The sequence below is a fragment of the Pristiophorus japonicus genome, chromosome 24 (genome assembly GCF_044704955.1).
Source record: "Pristiophorus japonicus isolate sPriJap1 chromosome 24, sPriJap1.hap1, whole genome shotgun sequence".
Classification (NCBI taxonomy): Eukaryota; Metazoa; Chordata; class Chondrichthyes; family Pristiophoridae; genus Pristiophorus; species Pristiophorus japonicus.
Window position 1 is genome coordinate 12,651,011 of NC_092000.1, and position 15,140 is coordinate 12,666,150.

Here is a 15,140-nt window from a genome sequence, read left to right on the forward strand (position 1 = left end):
AGTTGAGGGAGGAGTGTTGACCAGGATATTGGGAAACCTCCCTCTGGAAAGCCACATCAGATAAGAACATAAGAACATAAAAAATAGGAGCAGGAGTAGGCCATACGGCCCCTCGAGCCTGCTCCGCCATTCAATTAGATCATGGCTGATCTGATCATGGACTCAGCTCCACTTCCCTGCCCGCTCCCCATAACCCCTTATCCCCTTATCGGTTAAGAAACTCTATTTCTGTCTTAAATTTATTCAATGTCCCAGCTTCCACAGCTCCCTGAGGCAGTGAATTCCATAGACTTACAACCCTCCGAGGGAAGAAGTTCCTCCTCATCTCAGTTTTAAATGGGCGAACCGCTGCAGTCCGTGTGGTGAAGGTGCTCGCACAGTGCTGTCAGGGAGGGAGTTCCAGGATTTTGACCCAGCGACGATGAAGGAACAGACGATATATGCCCAAGTTAGGTGTGCAACTTGGAGGGGAATTTGGAAGTGATGGTGCTCCCATGTGGCTGCTGCCCTTGTCCTTCTGGGTGGCATAAGCTAAGTGCTTAGCACCTATCATATATTTCTGCTCTAGTTTTGGTCTCTTTTCTCCCCCCCCCCAATTTTAAGGTCCCCCCCCGCCCCCCTCCCTGTTCTGGACTGTCCCCCCACTAGAAGAAATAGTTCCTCTCTATCCACCTCAAACCATATAACAAAAAAAAAATGACCTGGTCATTATCACATTGCTGTTTGTGGGAGCTTGCTGTGCGCATATTGGCTGCTGCTTTCCAACATTACAACACTCCAAAAGTACTTCATTGGCTGTGAAACGCTTCAAGACGTCCGGAGAGAAAGCAGGAATGGGGTACTGAAGTTGCATGATCAGCCATGATCATATTGAATGGTGGTGCAGGCTCGAAGGGCCGAATGGCCTGCTCCTGCACCTATTTTCTATGTGGTCGTGAAAGGCATTACATAAATGCAAGGTGTTTCTTGGTGTACCTAGTGCAATGTCTTGCAAATTGAGGCTGACAACGCTGCCCCTTTAAGGATGAGCAAAGTGTGCAGTTGGAAATCCAACATAGCTCTAATTGGGCTGCTTTGTTTGCAGCTCGGATTCCGTGAGAAACTGCGGGGAAATTGTCAGTTCGACAAGAAAGCCACAGTGGTACCACGAACAACATTCGGAGCTGAGTCAGCATTGCACTCGGGGTTTCAAATGGTCACATCCAACCAAAGTCAATGTGCTAACAGAGGCTCATTCTGTCAGCCTCCGCAGAATGTGTACATACCTCGGGGCAACCCGTGTACATTCCCAGCAGTGGCAGAACCCTGCCAGTACTTTAGCCTCGTACCTAATTTCTGTCTCTCTCCAATAACAGCACATTTATGCTCGTAGCACAATGGGAAAAAAAAATGAGCTGCAGTTATTGAACTAAATGTTAAGCATCGACCGCTATATTGGTGTAGAAACATTGAAACATAGAAAATAGGTGCAGGAGTAGGCCATTCGGCCCTTCGAGCCTGCACCACCATTCAATATGATCATGGCTGATCATGCAACTTCAGTACCCCGTTCCTGCCTCCTCTCCATACCCCTTGATCCCTTTAGCCGTAAGGGCCACATCTAACTCCCTTTTGAATATATCTAACGAACTGGCCTCAACAACTTTCTGTGGTAGAGAATTCCACAGGTTCACAATTCTCTGAGTGAAGAAGTTTCTCCTCATCTCGCTCCTAAATGGCTTACCCCTTATCCTTATACTGTGACCCCCTGGTTCTGGACTTCCCCAACATCGGGAACATTCTTCCTGCATCTAACCTGTCTAATCCCGTCAGAATTTTATATGTTTCTATAAGATTCACTCTCATTCTTCTAAATTCCAGTGAATATAAGCCTAGTCGATCCAGGCTTCCTTCATACGTCAGTCCTGCCATCCCGGGAATCAGTCTGGTGAACCTTCGCTGCACTCCCTCAATAGCAAGAGTGTCCTTCCTCCGATTAGGTGACCAAAACTGCACACAATACTCAAGGTGTGGCCTCACCAAGGCCCTGTACAACTGCAGCAAGACCTCCCTGCTCCTGTACTCAAATCCCCTCGCTATGAAGGCCAACATGCCATTTGCCGCCTTCACCACCTGCTGTACCTCATGCCAACCTTCAATGACCGATGTACCATGAGACCCAGGTCTCGTTGCACCTCCCCTTTTCCTAATCTGTCACCATTCAGGTAATATTCGGCCCTCCTGTTTTAGGCTCTTTCCCTTTCTCACCCTCTTGCAACAGCTCCTGCCTGCTGGGCCTCCGTGCACACTGTGCTCTAACCGTGCACTACGAAGACAATGAAAGCCACTAGTTCAACCTCCACACTGCCCCTCCGCCTTTCCCGCCAAAAATGCCTAACTTCGTCTCCTTCCGGACGCAACATTGAGTTCAACAATTTCAGATCAGGGGGCACAGTCTCAGAATAAGGGGGTCGCCCATTTAAGACGGAGATGAGGAGGAATTTCTTTTCTGAGGGTTGTGAAACTTTGGAATTCTCTACCCCAGAGAGCTGTGGAGGCAGTTCAGAGAAGGTTCTCGCGGTTGATTCCGGAGATGAGGGAGTTGACTTATGAGGATACATTGAGCAAGTTGGGCCTATACACATTGGAGTTCAGAAGAATGAGACGTGATCTTAACGAAACTTATAAGATAATGAGGGGGCTCGACAAGGTGGATGCAGAGAGAATATTTCCACTCATAGGGGAAGCTAAAACATAGGGGGCATAGCCTCAGAATAAGGGGCTGCCCATTTAAACCTCTAATGAGGAGAAATTTCTTTTGAGGGTTGTAAATCTGTGGAATTCTCTGCCCCAGAGAGCTGTGGAGGCTGGGTCATTGAATATATTTAAGATAGAGATAGACAGATTTTTGAGCGAGGGTTATGGGGAGCGAGCAAGGAAGTGGAGTTGAGGTCAAGATCAGATCAGCCATGATCTCATTGAATGGTGGAGCAGGCTCGAGGAGCCGAGTGGCCTACTCCTATTTCTTATGTTCGTGCTCCCATTTTGTCAGGCGGCGGGTGCTGTTAATGGTTCTGCTGTTTAATTAATCTCTCCTGCCTTCCACCCTATCACAGACCTTCCCTTTTGTTCTTTCGTCCCCCATCACCTTTCCCTGCCTCTCAACTGGCTTAAAACCTGTTGCATCTCTAATGTTTTGCAGTTCTGATGAAAGGTCACCGGCCTGAAACGTTAACTCTCTTTTTTCTTTCTCTCTCTCTCTCTCTCTCTCTCTCTCTCTCTCTCCATGGGTACTTCCTGACCCGCTGAGTATTTCCAGCATTCTCGATTTATATCCCAACTTCCCCTCCCTTCGCTTCTGCCTCTCCGTCTTAACCCTGCTCTTGACCCCCGACCCCCGACCCCGTCCCAATGATCCAGGTGGAAAAGCTAGCTCCCGATATGAGGAATCTATTGCAAGACAGAATCTATACTTTACCCACTTCATACCACGTCGTATTAGCTACTCACACACACTGTACTGCTGGGCTGACGAATCAATAGTGTTCGAAAAAGAAATAAATAATAAATGATTTCATCTGATAAGCTGCCAAAAATTTACAATCACCTGCCAATCTTCAAGCTTCCTTTACTTCCAATTAACTTCCACTTGACCTCCAGTTGTCCCTATTTATAGCAATGATGGGGCAGTTTAGTGAATACCTATATAATCCATATTGTGTTTTAGGAGGCACCTGTATATGCTATATTATTGTGCAGTGAGTACCTGTGCAGACTAACTCTAGACTTGACTATTCCAACGCACTCCTGGCTAGCCTCCCACATTCTACCCAACGTAAACTTGAGGTCATCCAAAATTCGGCTGTCCATGTTCACCGATCTCCATTGGCTCCCGGTTTAGCAACGCCTCGATTTCAAAATTCTCATCCTTGTTTACAAATCCCTCCATGGCCCTCGCCCCTCCCTATCTCTGTAATCTCTTTCAGCCTCACAACCCCCCCCACCCCGAGATGTCTGCACTCCTCAAATTCTGCCCTCTTGAACATCCCTGATTATAATCGCTCAACCATCGGTGACCGTGCCTTCTGTTGGTGATCATGCCTTCAGCTGCCTGGGCCCTAAGCTCTGCAACTCCCTCTCTAAATCTCTCCGCCTCTCTACCCTCTCTTTCCTCCTTTTAAGACGCTCCTTAAAACCTACCTCTTTAACCAAGCTTTTGGTCACCTGCCGTAATTTCTTACGTGGCTCAGTGTCAAATTTATCTGTTTTGTCTTATAACACTGCTGTGAAGCACCCTGGGACATTTCACTACGTTAAAGGCACTATATAAATACAAGATGTTGTTGTTGTCTACATGGTAGTTTAGTGAATTCTTATATATTCTATGTGGCCGTTTAATGAATACATATTTATGATTGTTTAATGGGTACATGTATGTTATATATGGCATTTTATGAATACCTATATATTCTGTACAGTGCACTAATGAGTATTTATATATTCTTTGTTAGGTTAATGAGTATCTATATATATTCTATATGATTGTTTAGTGGCTATCTGTATTCTATGTGGTAGTTTAGTGAATATATTTTGGATGAGTCAGAAGGTTGTGGGTTCAAGTCCCACTCCAGAGACTTGAGCACATAAATCTAGGCTGACACTCGAGTACAGTGCTGAGGGAGCGCCGCACTGTCGGAGGTGCTGACTTTCGGATGAGATGTTAAACCGAAACCCCGTCTGCCCTCCCAGGACATCAGGCATAACTCCCCTTTCTTTGAAATAGTGATATGGGACCTTTTACATCCACCTGAGTGTCTCGCTGGGCCATTTCAGAGGAGTAGTTAAGAGTCAACCACATTGCTGTGGTCTGGAGTCACATATAGGCCCAGACCGGGTAAGGGCGGCAGATTATCTTCCCTGAAGGGCAGTAGTTTCATGGTCACCATTACTGACACTAGCTTTTTATTCTCGATTTATTTCATTAACTCTTGATTTTTCACAACATCAATACTGTTGCATTACTTGCCTCACTCAGTCTTTCCACCCCCTGCAACCTGCAGGCTCAAACCTTTCATGGGATACATTTTCTACCTGCGGTCGGAGTGTTGTGAATTAACCGTCTGTTATATGTCAGCCGTGGCTCAGTGGGCAGCACTTTCACCTCTGAGTCAGAAGGTTGTGGGTTCAAGTCCCACTCTGCCGTGGTTGGGTTTAGGACATAGAAACATAGAAAATAGGTGCAGGAGTAGGCCATTCGGCCCTTCTAGCCTGCACCGCCATTCAATGAGTTCATGGCTGAACATGCAACTTCAGTACCCCATTCCTGCTTTCTCACCATACCCCTTGATTCCCCTAGTAGTAAGGACTTCATCTAACTCCTTTTTGAATATATTTAGTGAATTGGCCTCAACAACTTTCTGTGGTAGAGAATTCCACAGGTTCACCACTCTCTGGGTGAAGAAATTCCTCCTCATCTCGGTCCTAAATGGCTTCCCCCTTATCCTTAGACTGTGTCCCCTGGTTCTGGACTTCCCCAACATTGGGAACATTCTTCCTGCATCTAACCTGTCTAAACCCGTCAGAATTTTAAACGTTTCTATGAGGTCCCCTCTCATTCTTCTGAACTCCAGTGAATACAAGCCCAGTTGATCCAGTCTTTCTTGATAGGTCAGTCCCGCCATCCCGGGAATCAGTCTGGTGAACCTTCGCTGCACTCCCTCAATAGCAAGAATGTCCTTCCTCAGGTTAGGAGACCAAAACTGTACACAATACTCCAGGTGTGGCCTCACCAAGGCCCTGTACAATTGTAGCAACACCTCCCTGCCCCTGTACTCAAATCCCCTCGCTATGAAGGCCAACATGCCATTTGCTTTCTTAACCGCCTGCTGTACCTGCATGCCAACCTTCAATGACTGATGTACCATGACACCCAGGTCTCTTTGCACCTCCCCTTTTCCTAATCTGTCACCATTCAGATAATAGTCTGTCTCTCTGTTTTTACCACCAAAGTGGATAACCTCACATTTATCCACATTATACTTCATCTGCCATGCATTTGCCCACTCACCTAACCTATCCAAGTCACTCTGCAGCCTCATAGCATCCTCCTCGCAGCTCACACTGCCACCCAACTTAGTGTCATCCGCAAATTTGGAGATACTACATTTAATCCCCTCGTCTAAATCATTAATGTACAGTGTAAACAGCTGGGGCCCCAGCACAGAACCTTGCGGTACCCCACTAGTCACTGCCTGCCATTCTGAAAAGTCCCCATTTACTCCTACTCTTTGCTTCCTGTCTGACAACCAGTTCTCAATCCACGTCAGCATACTACCCCCAATCCCATGTGCTTTAACTTTGCACATTAATGTCTTGTGTGGGACCTTGTCGAAAGCCTTCTGAAAGTCCAAATATACCACATCAACTGGTTCTCCCTTGTCCACTCTACTGGAAACATCCTCAAAAAATTCCAGAAGATTTGTCAAGCATGATTTCCCTTTCACAAATCCATGCTGACTTGGACCTATATTACCTCTTTCCAAATGCACTGCTATGACATCCTTAATAATTGATTCCATCATTTTACCCACTACCGATGTCAGGCTGACCGGTCTATAATTCCCTGTTTTCTCTCTTCCCTCCTTTTTTAAAAACTTGTGTCTCCAGATCATTACTCCAGGCCTCCGATTACGAGTCTAGCATAACCACCATGCTACGTACCGTGACAGGTCCACAGTGTAAACCAGGACAATGAAGAGTAGTGGCATATGGTTAAAGCTGGTGAAAGGGCACTTAAGGACAGATGCCATGCAAAGAGTGATGAACACTTGCAACAGTCTGCCAGATGGGGTAATGAAGGTAGAAACCTTAGATCCAGTGGGCAGCACATTTGCCTCCGAGTCAGAAGGTTGTGGGTTCAAGTCCCACTCCAGGAACTTGAGCACAAAAATCTAGGCTGACACACCCAGTGCAGTGCTGAGGGAACGCCGCACTGTGGGAGGTGCCGTCTTTCAGATGAGACGTTAAACCGAGGCCCCGTCTGCTCTCTCAAGTGGACGAAAAAGATCCCACGGCACTATTCCGAAGAAGAGCATCAGGGAGTTATCCCCGGTATCCTGGGGTCAATATTTATCCCTCAATCAACATCACTAAAAAACAGATTATCTGGTCATTATCACATTACTGCTTGTGGGAGCTTGCTGTGCGCAGATTGGCTGCTGCATTTCCCACATTACAACAGCGACTATATTCCAAAAGTACTTCATTGGCTGTAAAACGCTTTGAGACGTCCAGTGGTTGTGAAACATAGAAACATAGAAAATAGGTGCAGGATTAGGCCATTCGGTCCCTCGAGCCTGCACCACCATTCAATATGATCATGGCTGATCATGCAACTTCAGTACCCCATTCCTGCTTTCTCTCGATACCCCTTGATCCCTTTAGCCGTAAGGGCCACATCTAACTCCCTTTTGAATATATCTAACGAACTGGCCTCAACAACTTTCTGTGGTAGAGAATTCCACAGGTTCACAATTCTCTGAGTGAAGAAGTTTCTCCTCATCTCAGTCCTAAAATGGCTTACCCCTTATCCTTAGACTGTGACCCCTGGTTCTGGACTTCCCCAACATTGGGAACATTCTTCCTGCATCTAACCTGTGCAATCCTGTCAGAATTTTACATGTGAAAGGTACTATATAAATGAATGTATTTCTCTTTCATTGAGAGCTTCTGAGAGATGTGATAGGGTGTTCTACAAATGCAAGTGCTTTTTTTTTTTAAAAGAGAGATAGCAAGGCGAAAACTATTGCTAGATGAAGGAATATGGGTGAAACCATGACAGCTAATTGTAGTCGCTGCTGGTCAGACTTTTGGCACAGAAACAGACCATTCGGCCCAACCAGTCCATGCCGGCGTTTATGCTCCACTCGTGCCTTGATGGGCTTGTGTCTTTGAGGAACTGAAGGAAAGATTTTCATTGACACAATGAAGGGTGTAGAGAGGGTCAAGCTATGATCGGGCCATTTCAGTGAGAGAGAATCGGAGGCTCTGAGGCTTAAGGAGGTGAAATTCGCCCCGTAACGCCACCGTTAGCACCGGCGGTGCCCGGCAAATGGGCGGCAAAGGCTAACCGTCGACGGTAAGTGCCTTCAACGCCTCGTCCTAAATTCAGTCGGCTCTTTGGCAGCGGCACCAAGAGGCAATGCTGCGTCGGCTAATGCCACACGCGTGGTGATGTCATCCAGCGTACAACGCCTCTTTGGCGTCTCTGTTGCGATATGTGCTTTGGACGAAACAGGCGGCCGTACAGCTTGGAAAAAGTGGTGGTAACAGAGCGGATCTGTTAGTCATTTCTGCATGTTTCCATTAGTTTTAAGAGTGGGGGAGTGTGTGTGTGTGTGTGTGTGTGTGTGTGTGTGTGTGTGTGTGTGTGGATCGGAGAAGTTTGAGTTTAGTTTTTTTTTTCTTCCTGTTTTATCTAGCCTGGCGGCAGCCTCCCACAGGGAAATTCAGTCGGCCTCCTGAACTCCCACCCGAGAATGAGGGTGCAACGCCACATGTTAGCGCTGCTCTCTCATCTTTGGGCATGAAAACTGAATTCAGGACTTTGAGGCTGGAAAATTAAAATGCCAGACTAATTCAGTAGGAAGTGTACTTCTAAAATGAGTGTCAGCCAATGGCTCAGTGGGTAGCACCCTTGCCTTTAAGTCAGAAGGTTGTGGGTTCAGGTCCCACAGCCAAAAATCGAGGCTGGCACTCCCAGTGCAGTACTGAGGAAGTGTTGCACTGTCGGAGGTGCCGTCTTTCGGATGAGACGATAAACCGAGGCCCAGTCTGCCCTCTTAGGTGGATGCAAAAGATCTCACGGCACTATTTCGAAGAAGAGCAGGGGAATTAACCCTGGTGTCCTGCCCAATATTTATGTCCTCAATCAACATCACTGGTCATTACCACATTGCTGTTTGTGGGAGCTTGCTGTGCGCAAATTGGCTGCCGCGTTTCCGACATCACAACAGTGACTACACTCCAAAACGTACTTCATTGGCTGTAAAGCGCTTTGGGGCATCCGGTGGTCGTGAAAGGCGCTATATAAATGCAAGGCTTTTTTCTTTAAAATGAGAGATAAAGTGTATTATTGGGGCTCAGGATGGTTTGACCTTTACTCTGTATTTAACCTTAACTCTTAACCCATGCCAAACACGATTTGGGAGTACTTGATGCTGAGACCCAGTGAAGCTAATTGGAAAATGCAAATATAAAATTAATCAAATGGACATTATAAGCATGGAAAATATGCTGATAAGTTGTCGAATTTTGCTCCATTGATTTCAAACGCATGACACTATAATAATTCCATTATTTGTTGATAATTGCTAAGTCATCAGATGGAGGGTGAAAAACATGGCTAGGGACATTGACATCCCCAACTTAGATCTTTCCGCTCTCCCAAAGCTCGACTTCATGGATTGAGAAAAAAATGAAAGACTTGAATTTATATAGCGCCTTTCATGACCACAGGACATCCCAAAGCGCTGTACAGCCAATGAAATACTTTCAAACAGTAGTCACTGTTGTAATGTAGAAAACACAGCAGACAATTTGCGCACTGCAAGCTCCCACAAACAGCAATGTGACAATGACCAGATAATCTGTTTTAGTGATGTTGAATGAGGACCAGGACATCGGGGAGATGTCCACTCTTCTTCTTCGAAATAGTGCCGTGGGATCTTTTACTTTCAACCGAGAGAGCAGACTCGGCCTTCGTTCAACGTCTCATCCGACAGACGGCACCTCCGACAGTGGCAGCATCACACCAGATTTTGTGCTCAAGTCGCTGGAGTGGGACTTGGAACCCACAACCTCTGACTCAGAGGCGAGAGTGCTGCCCACTGAGCACTTGGATGGCCAAAAGAACTTGGGATAATACGGAACCTTATCTGTCAGCTGTGGCTCGGTGCATAGCACACTCGCCTCGGAGTCAGAAGGTTGTGGGTTCAAGCCCCACTCCAGGGACCTGAGCACATCAATCTAGGCTGACATTCCCAGTGCAGTGCTGAGGGAGCGCTGCACTGTCGGAGGGGCCGTCTTTCGGATGAGACGTTAAACCGAGGCCCCGTCTGCTCTCTCAGGGGTACTGAAGTTGCATGTTCAGCCATGAACTCATTGAATGGCGGTGCAGGCTAGAAGGGCCGAATGGCCTACTCCTGCACCTATTTTCTATGTTTCTATGTTTCTAAAAGATCCCGTGGCACTATTTCGAAGAGCAGGGGAGTTCGCCCGGGTGTTCTGGACAATATTTATCCCTCAATCAACATAACAAAACAAAGATTAGCTGGGTCATTATCACGTTGCTGTTTGTGGGAGCTTGCTGTGCACAAATTGGCTGCCGCGTTTCCCACATTACAACAGTGACTACGCTCCAAATGTACATCATTGGATGTAAAGCGCTTTGAGATGTGTGGTGGTCCGTAAAAGGCGCTATATAAATGCAAGTTTTTATCACATTCTCAGGATACCCAAAGTCCTGTACAACCAACAGATTAGTTAGTTAGTAAACACTGTCCTTATGTGAGGAAATGTATGTAACACACTACAGCCTGTGTGTGACACACACCAGCCTTTATATTGTGCTGTGTGTAACACATTAGAGCTCGTGCGTTATGCTATATATTCTAGGATCATACTGAAAAGTTGTAATAATCTGTTTGCATCCTCAGGGCTGCTAAAGCAGATATGACCCGGATCCTATCTTCCAAATTATGTCTGACAGTGGAATGCAATGGCATCTCAAGCAATGATATGCTGTATGTGTTCACCTGCTGGGGTAGGATCAGACCTAATAGTTCACCTTCCCACTTGAGGGGAGAGGAGGGAGTAAATTGGATGGATTAAGGGAGAAAAAGGAATTAAATAACAATATGTATCTTTATTTTCTTTAAAAATAATCTCGTTGTATACAACAGGACCCTGCCTTCCTGTCTACATTTATATATTTTATCCCTCCCCCGACACCACCCCCTCCTCTTGTCTCCTGAACATAAAACATAAGAAATAGGAGCAGGAGTAGGCCATAACGGCCCCTCGAACATGCTCCACCATTTAATAAGATCATGGCTGATCCGATCATGGACTCGGGTCCATTTCCCTGCCCGCTCTCCATAACCCCTTATTCCCTTATCGGTTAAGAAACTGTCTCTCTCTGTCTTAAATTTATTCAATGTTCCACAGCTCTCTGAGGCAGCGAATTCCACAGATTTACAACCCTCTGAGAGAAGAAATTCCTCCTCATCTCAGTTTTAAATGGGCGGCCCCTTATTCTAAGATCATGCCCCCTAGTTCTAGTCTCCCCTCTCAGTGGAAACATCCTCTCTGCATCCACCTTGTCGAGCCCCCTCATAATCTTATACATTTCGATAAGATCACCTCTCATTCTTCTGAATTCCAATGAGTAGAGGCCCAACCCGCTCAACCTTTCCTCATAAGTCAACCCCCTCATCTCCGGAATCAACCGAGTGAACCTTCTCTGAACTGCCTCCAAAGGAAATATATCTTTTCGTAAATATGGAAACCCAAACTACACGCAGTATTCCAGGTGTGGCCTCACCAATACCCTGTATAGCTGGAGCAAGACTTCCCTGCTTTTATACTCCATCCCCATTGCAATAAAGGCCAAGATTCCATTGGCCTTGGAGGACCATTGGCGCACATGGAACCTGTACCCCAGGAGATGGTCAGTGCCTTCAGTGTTTGCAGTTCCCTTTTTACAAGCCCCCACAGGTACAGCCAAGTGATCAGGAAGATTCCATTGGCCTTCCTGATCACTTGCTGTACCTGTGGGGGCTTGTAAAAAGGGAACTGCAAACACTGAAGGCACTGACCATCTCCTGGGGTACAGGTTCCATGGGCGCCAATGGTCCTCCGTGGGCCTGGACAGTCAGTTTCGGCGGGCTCTTCGACTGCAGGGGCATCGGAGCCCTGCCTACCTTGCAGCCAGAGCCACTGGGTAGACTGCCGGATGCCAAACTCAGTGACACTGAGGCTGGGCAGGTTGGGTTAAAATCGGGCCTGTTCATGACCAAACCCTTTCACAATTTTGGTGCACTTTTATTGCATCTCCCCCCTGCCTGAATCTCTCTTTGCTCCAGAGTAAACGGCTCTAGTTGTTCAAGTCTCTCCTTGTAATTATGCATCCCTACAACCCTGATCAATCTACATTTCGCCCTTTTCATTGCCCCAGTATTTTCACAATAGGGTTCCCCCCAAACTGCGTACATTGTTCCATCCGTGACCTAACCACCGGTGGATTTACCATTGGCTCCAAGCTTCTGTATTTAATATCGAGTCATTAAAAATAGAAAAATCCTTCATATGACAAGTGCAGCTCCAACAACACCCAAGAAGCTCGACACCATCCAGGACAAAGCAGCCCGCTTGATTAGCACCCCATCCCCCACCTTCAACATTCACTCCCTCCACCACCGGCGCCCCCTGGCTGCAGTGTGTACCATCTACAAGATGCACTGCAGCAACTCGCCAAGGCTTCTTCGGCAGCACCTCCCAAACCCGCGACCTCTGCCGGATGAGATGTTAAATTGAGACCCTTGCTCTCTCAGGTGGATATAAAAGATCCCACGGCACTATTTCGAAGACGAGCAGGGAAGTTATCCCTGGTGTCCTGGGTCCAATATTTATCAACATAGCAAAAACAGATTATCTGGTCATTATCACATTGCTGTTTGTGGGAGTTGCTGTGTGTAAATTGGCTGCTGTGTTTCTCACATTACAACAGTGACTGCACTTCAAAAAGTACTTCATTGGCAGTAAAGTGCTTTGAGATGTCCAGTGGTCGTGAAAGGCGCTATACAAATTCAAGTCTTTCTTTCTTCCTCCTACCACTTAGAAGGACAAGGGTAGCAAGCATATGGGAACACCAACACTTCCACGTTCCCCTCCAAGTTACACATATCATCCTGACATGGAAATATATCGGCCGTTCCTTCATCGTCGTTGGGTCAAAATCCTGGAACTCCCTCCCTAACACACTGTGGGAGCACCTTCACCACATGGGACTGCAGCGGTTCAAGAAACATAGAAATATAGAAAATAGGTGCAGGAGTAGGCCATTCGGCCCTTCGAGCCTGCACCACCATTCAATAAGATCATGGCTGATCATTCACCTCAGTACCCCTTTCCTGCTTTCTCTCCATACTCCTTGATCCCTTTAGCTGTAAGGGCCATATCTAACTCCCTCTTGAATATATCCAATGAACTGGCATCAACAACTTTCTGCGGTAGGGAATTCCACGGGTTAACAACTCTCTGGGTGAAGAAGTTTCTCCTCATCTCAGTCCTAAATGGCTTACCCCTTATCCTTAGACTGTGACCCCTGGTTCTGGACTTCCCCAACATCGGGAACATTCTTCCTGCATCTAATCTGTCCAATCCTGTCAGAATTTTATATGTTTCTATGAGATCCCCTCTCATTCTTCTAAACTCCAGTGAATACAGGCCCAGTCGATCCAGTCTCTCCTCATATGGCAGATGTGCGTCCAAGTCTCGCACTTTGTTCCAGCTGCAATTTACTACGTTAAACAAGAAAGAAAGCCAACTCGATTGGGTGGCAGCTTTGCAGAACACCTCCGTTCAGCCCGAGCTTCCGGTCGCCTGTCACTTTAATTCCCCACTCTGATATCACCACCCTCGGCCTCTTGCACTGTTCCAATGAAGCTCAACGTAAGTTCGAGGAACAGCTTTCGTTTAGGCACTTTACAGCCTTCTGGACTCGACATCGAGTTCAACAATTTCAGACCTTAACCTCTGCCCCTATTTTTTTTCTTTTTCTTCTGTTTTTTTCCCTCTTTCCCACACCAGCTGGTGATGACTCTGCAAACTCCATTCACACTCTATCTAGACTCAGCTTTTGTTTCTTAACTTGTCCCATTACCATCTCCTTTTGCCTCGCACCATCATCCCTTTTGTCTCTCTAATCTCTCCTGCCTTCCACCCTATTACAGACCTTCCTTTTTGTTCTTTACTCCCCTCCCCCATTTCCCTGCCCCTACACTCGCTTAAAAACCTGTTACATCTCGAACTTTTTCCAGTTCTGACGAAGGGTCATCGACCTGAAATGTTAACTCTCTTTCTCTCCCCACAGATGCTGCCTGACCTACTAAGTGTTTCCAGAATTTTCTGTTTTTATTTCAGATTCCAGCATCCGCTGTATTTTGCTTTTGTGTTGACAAAGAAAGCCAGTCGTTTCACTTCTGACCCGTATTCAAATTTTAACGTAGTTGCAATTACCCTCTGACTGACCTCGTGCAGCTGCAATGTCCCTAACCTTTGTCCAGTGCCGTAACCTCAGTTGCCTTGCATTGTTGCGCTCAGTAGGAGCTTCTAAGGAGCTCTTCCTTCATAGTAGCCCTCCCCCACGCAAATGCACCACTCAAAGCAAAACCGAAGGGGCATTTGCTTCGCGGCTTGTTTAGCTCAGATAGCGGGAGAGTGAAAACTGTGATCAAATCTGTTGAAAAAAAAATGGCTTCCGCACCCGGAAAACAGAAATCCGAGTTCGCTGAGTCATACTATGGGCTGGATTTTTGGCTCTTTGCTGCCTCTGTTTTCGCCCCAGAGGGGCGGCAATGATGGCGGTGAGCTTTTCCGGGCGGGCGGCCAGCCTCCAGTGCCCCGCCGGGACATTCGGTGCCGGTTTCGAGGGGGTGCGCCCGGAAGAGGTGAGCCGGTGTGCAACGCCTCTGGTGGTGACACCGGATTGAATTTTGGCCCCCGCCCGACCCGTAACGGTCCGTAGAGCGCCCCCTGGTGGGACGGCGGTCCGAGCTGTAGTGTACTTAAATAATATCGACTTCGGGTAAGTGTGGATTGCTTTTTATTTTTGTTTCTTTTGTGATTTATGTTGCGCCGTGAGGTATTTATTGGGAATATTTTTGGTGTTTTTTCAGTTTTTCTTCCCCCTCCCCAGCCCTTTCTCAGAGCGCTCCGAGGCCGGCTGTTTCGCTCGGGATCTTCCCATGCTCAGCCGGCCTAGCGCCCTGAGAGAGGTGTGCAACGCCCCCCTTAGCGCCCCATCCCACGCCCAGGGTCCAGCTGCCCAATTTTGCTGACCGAGGCGCAAACTATTCCCGGGCGCAAACTTTACCGCCCCA

General features: G+C 47.1%; 1 protein-coding gene across 6 annotated transcripts in view; it reads right to left on the minus strand.

Annotated features, from left to right (window-relative positions):
* The window catches only part of elavl3 (ELAV like neuron-specific RNA binding protein 3), a 74,020-nt gene that overhangs the window by 7,995 nt on the left and 50,885 nt on the right, over positions 1 to 15,140 (minus strand). The window contains exon 6 of one of the 6 annotated variants that reach the window (XM_070867038.1): positions 10,590 to 10,595. The exons of the other annotated variants lie outside the window; for them this stretch is intronic. Within the exon in view, the coding sequence (XP_070723139.1) occupies positions 10,590 to 10,595 (6 nt within the window). The remainder of the gene's footprint in view (positions 1 to 10,589; positions 10,596 to 15,140) is intronic. 6 annotated transcript variants of the gene reach the window in all.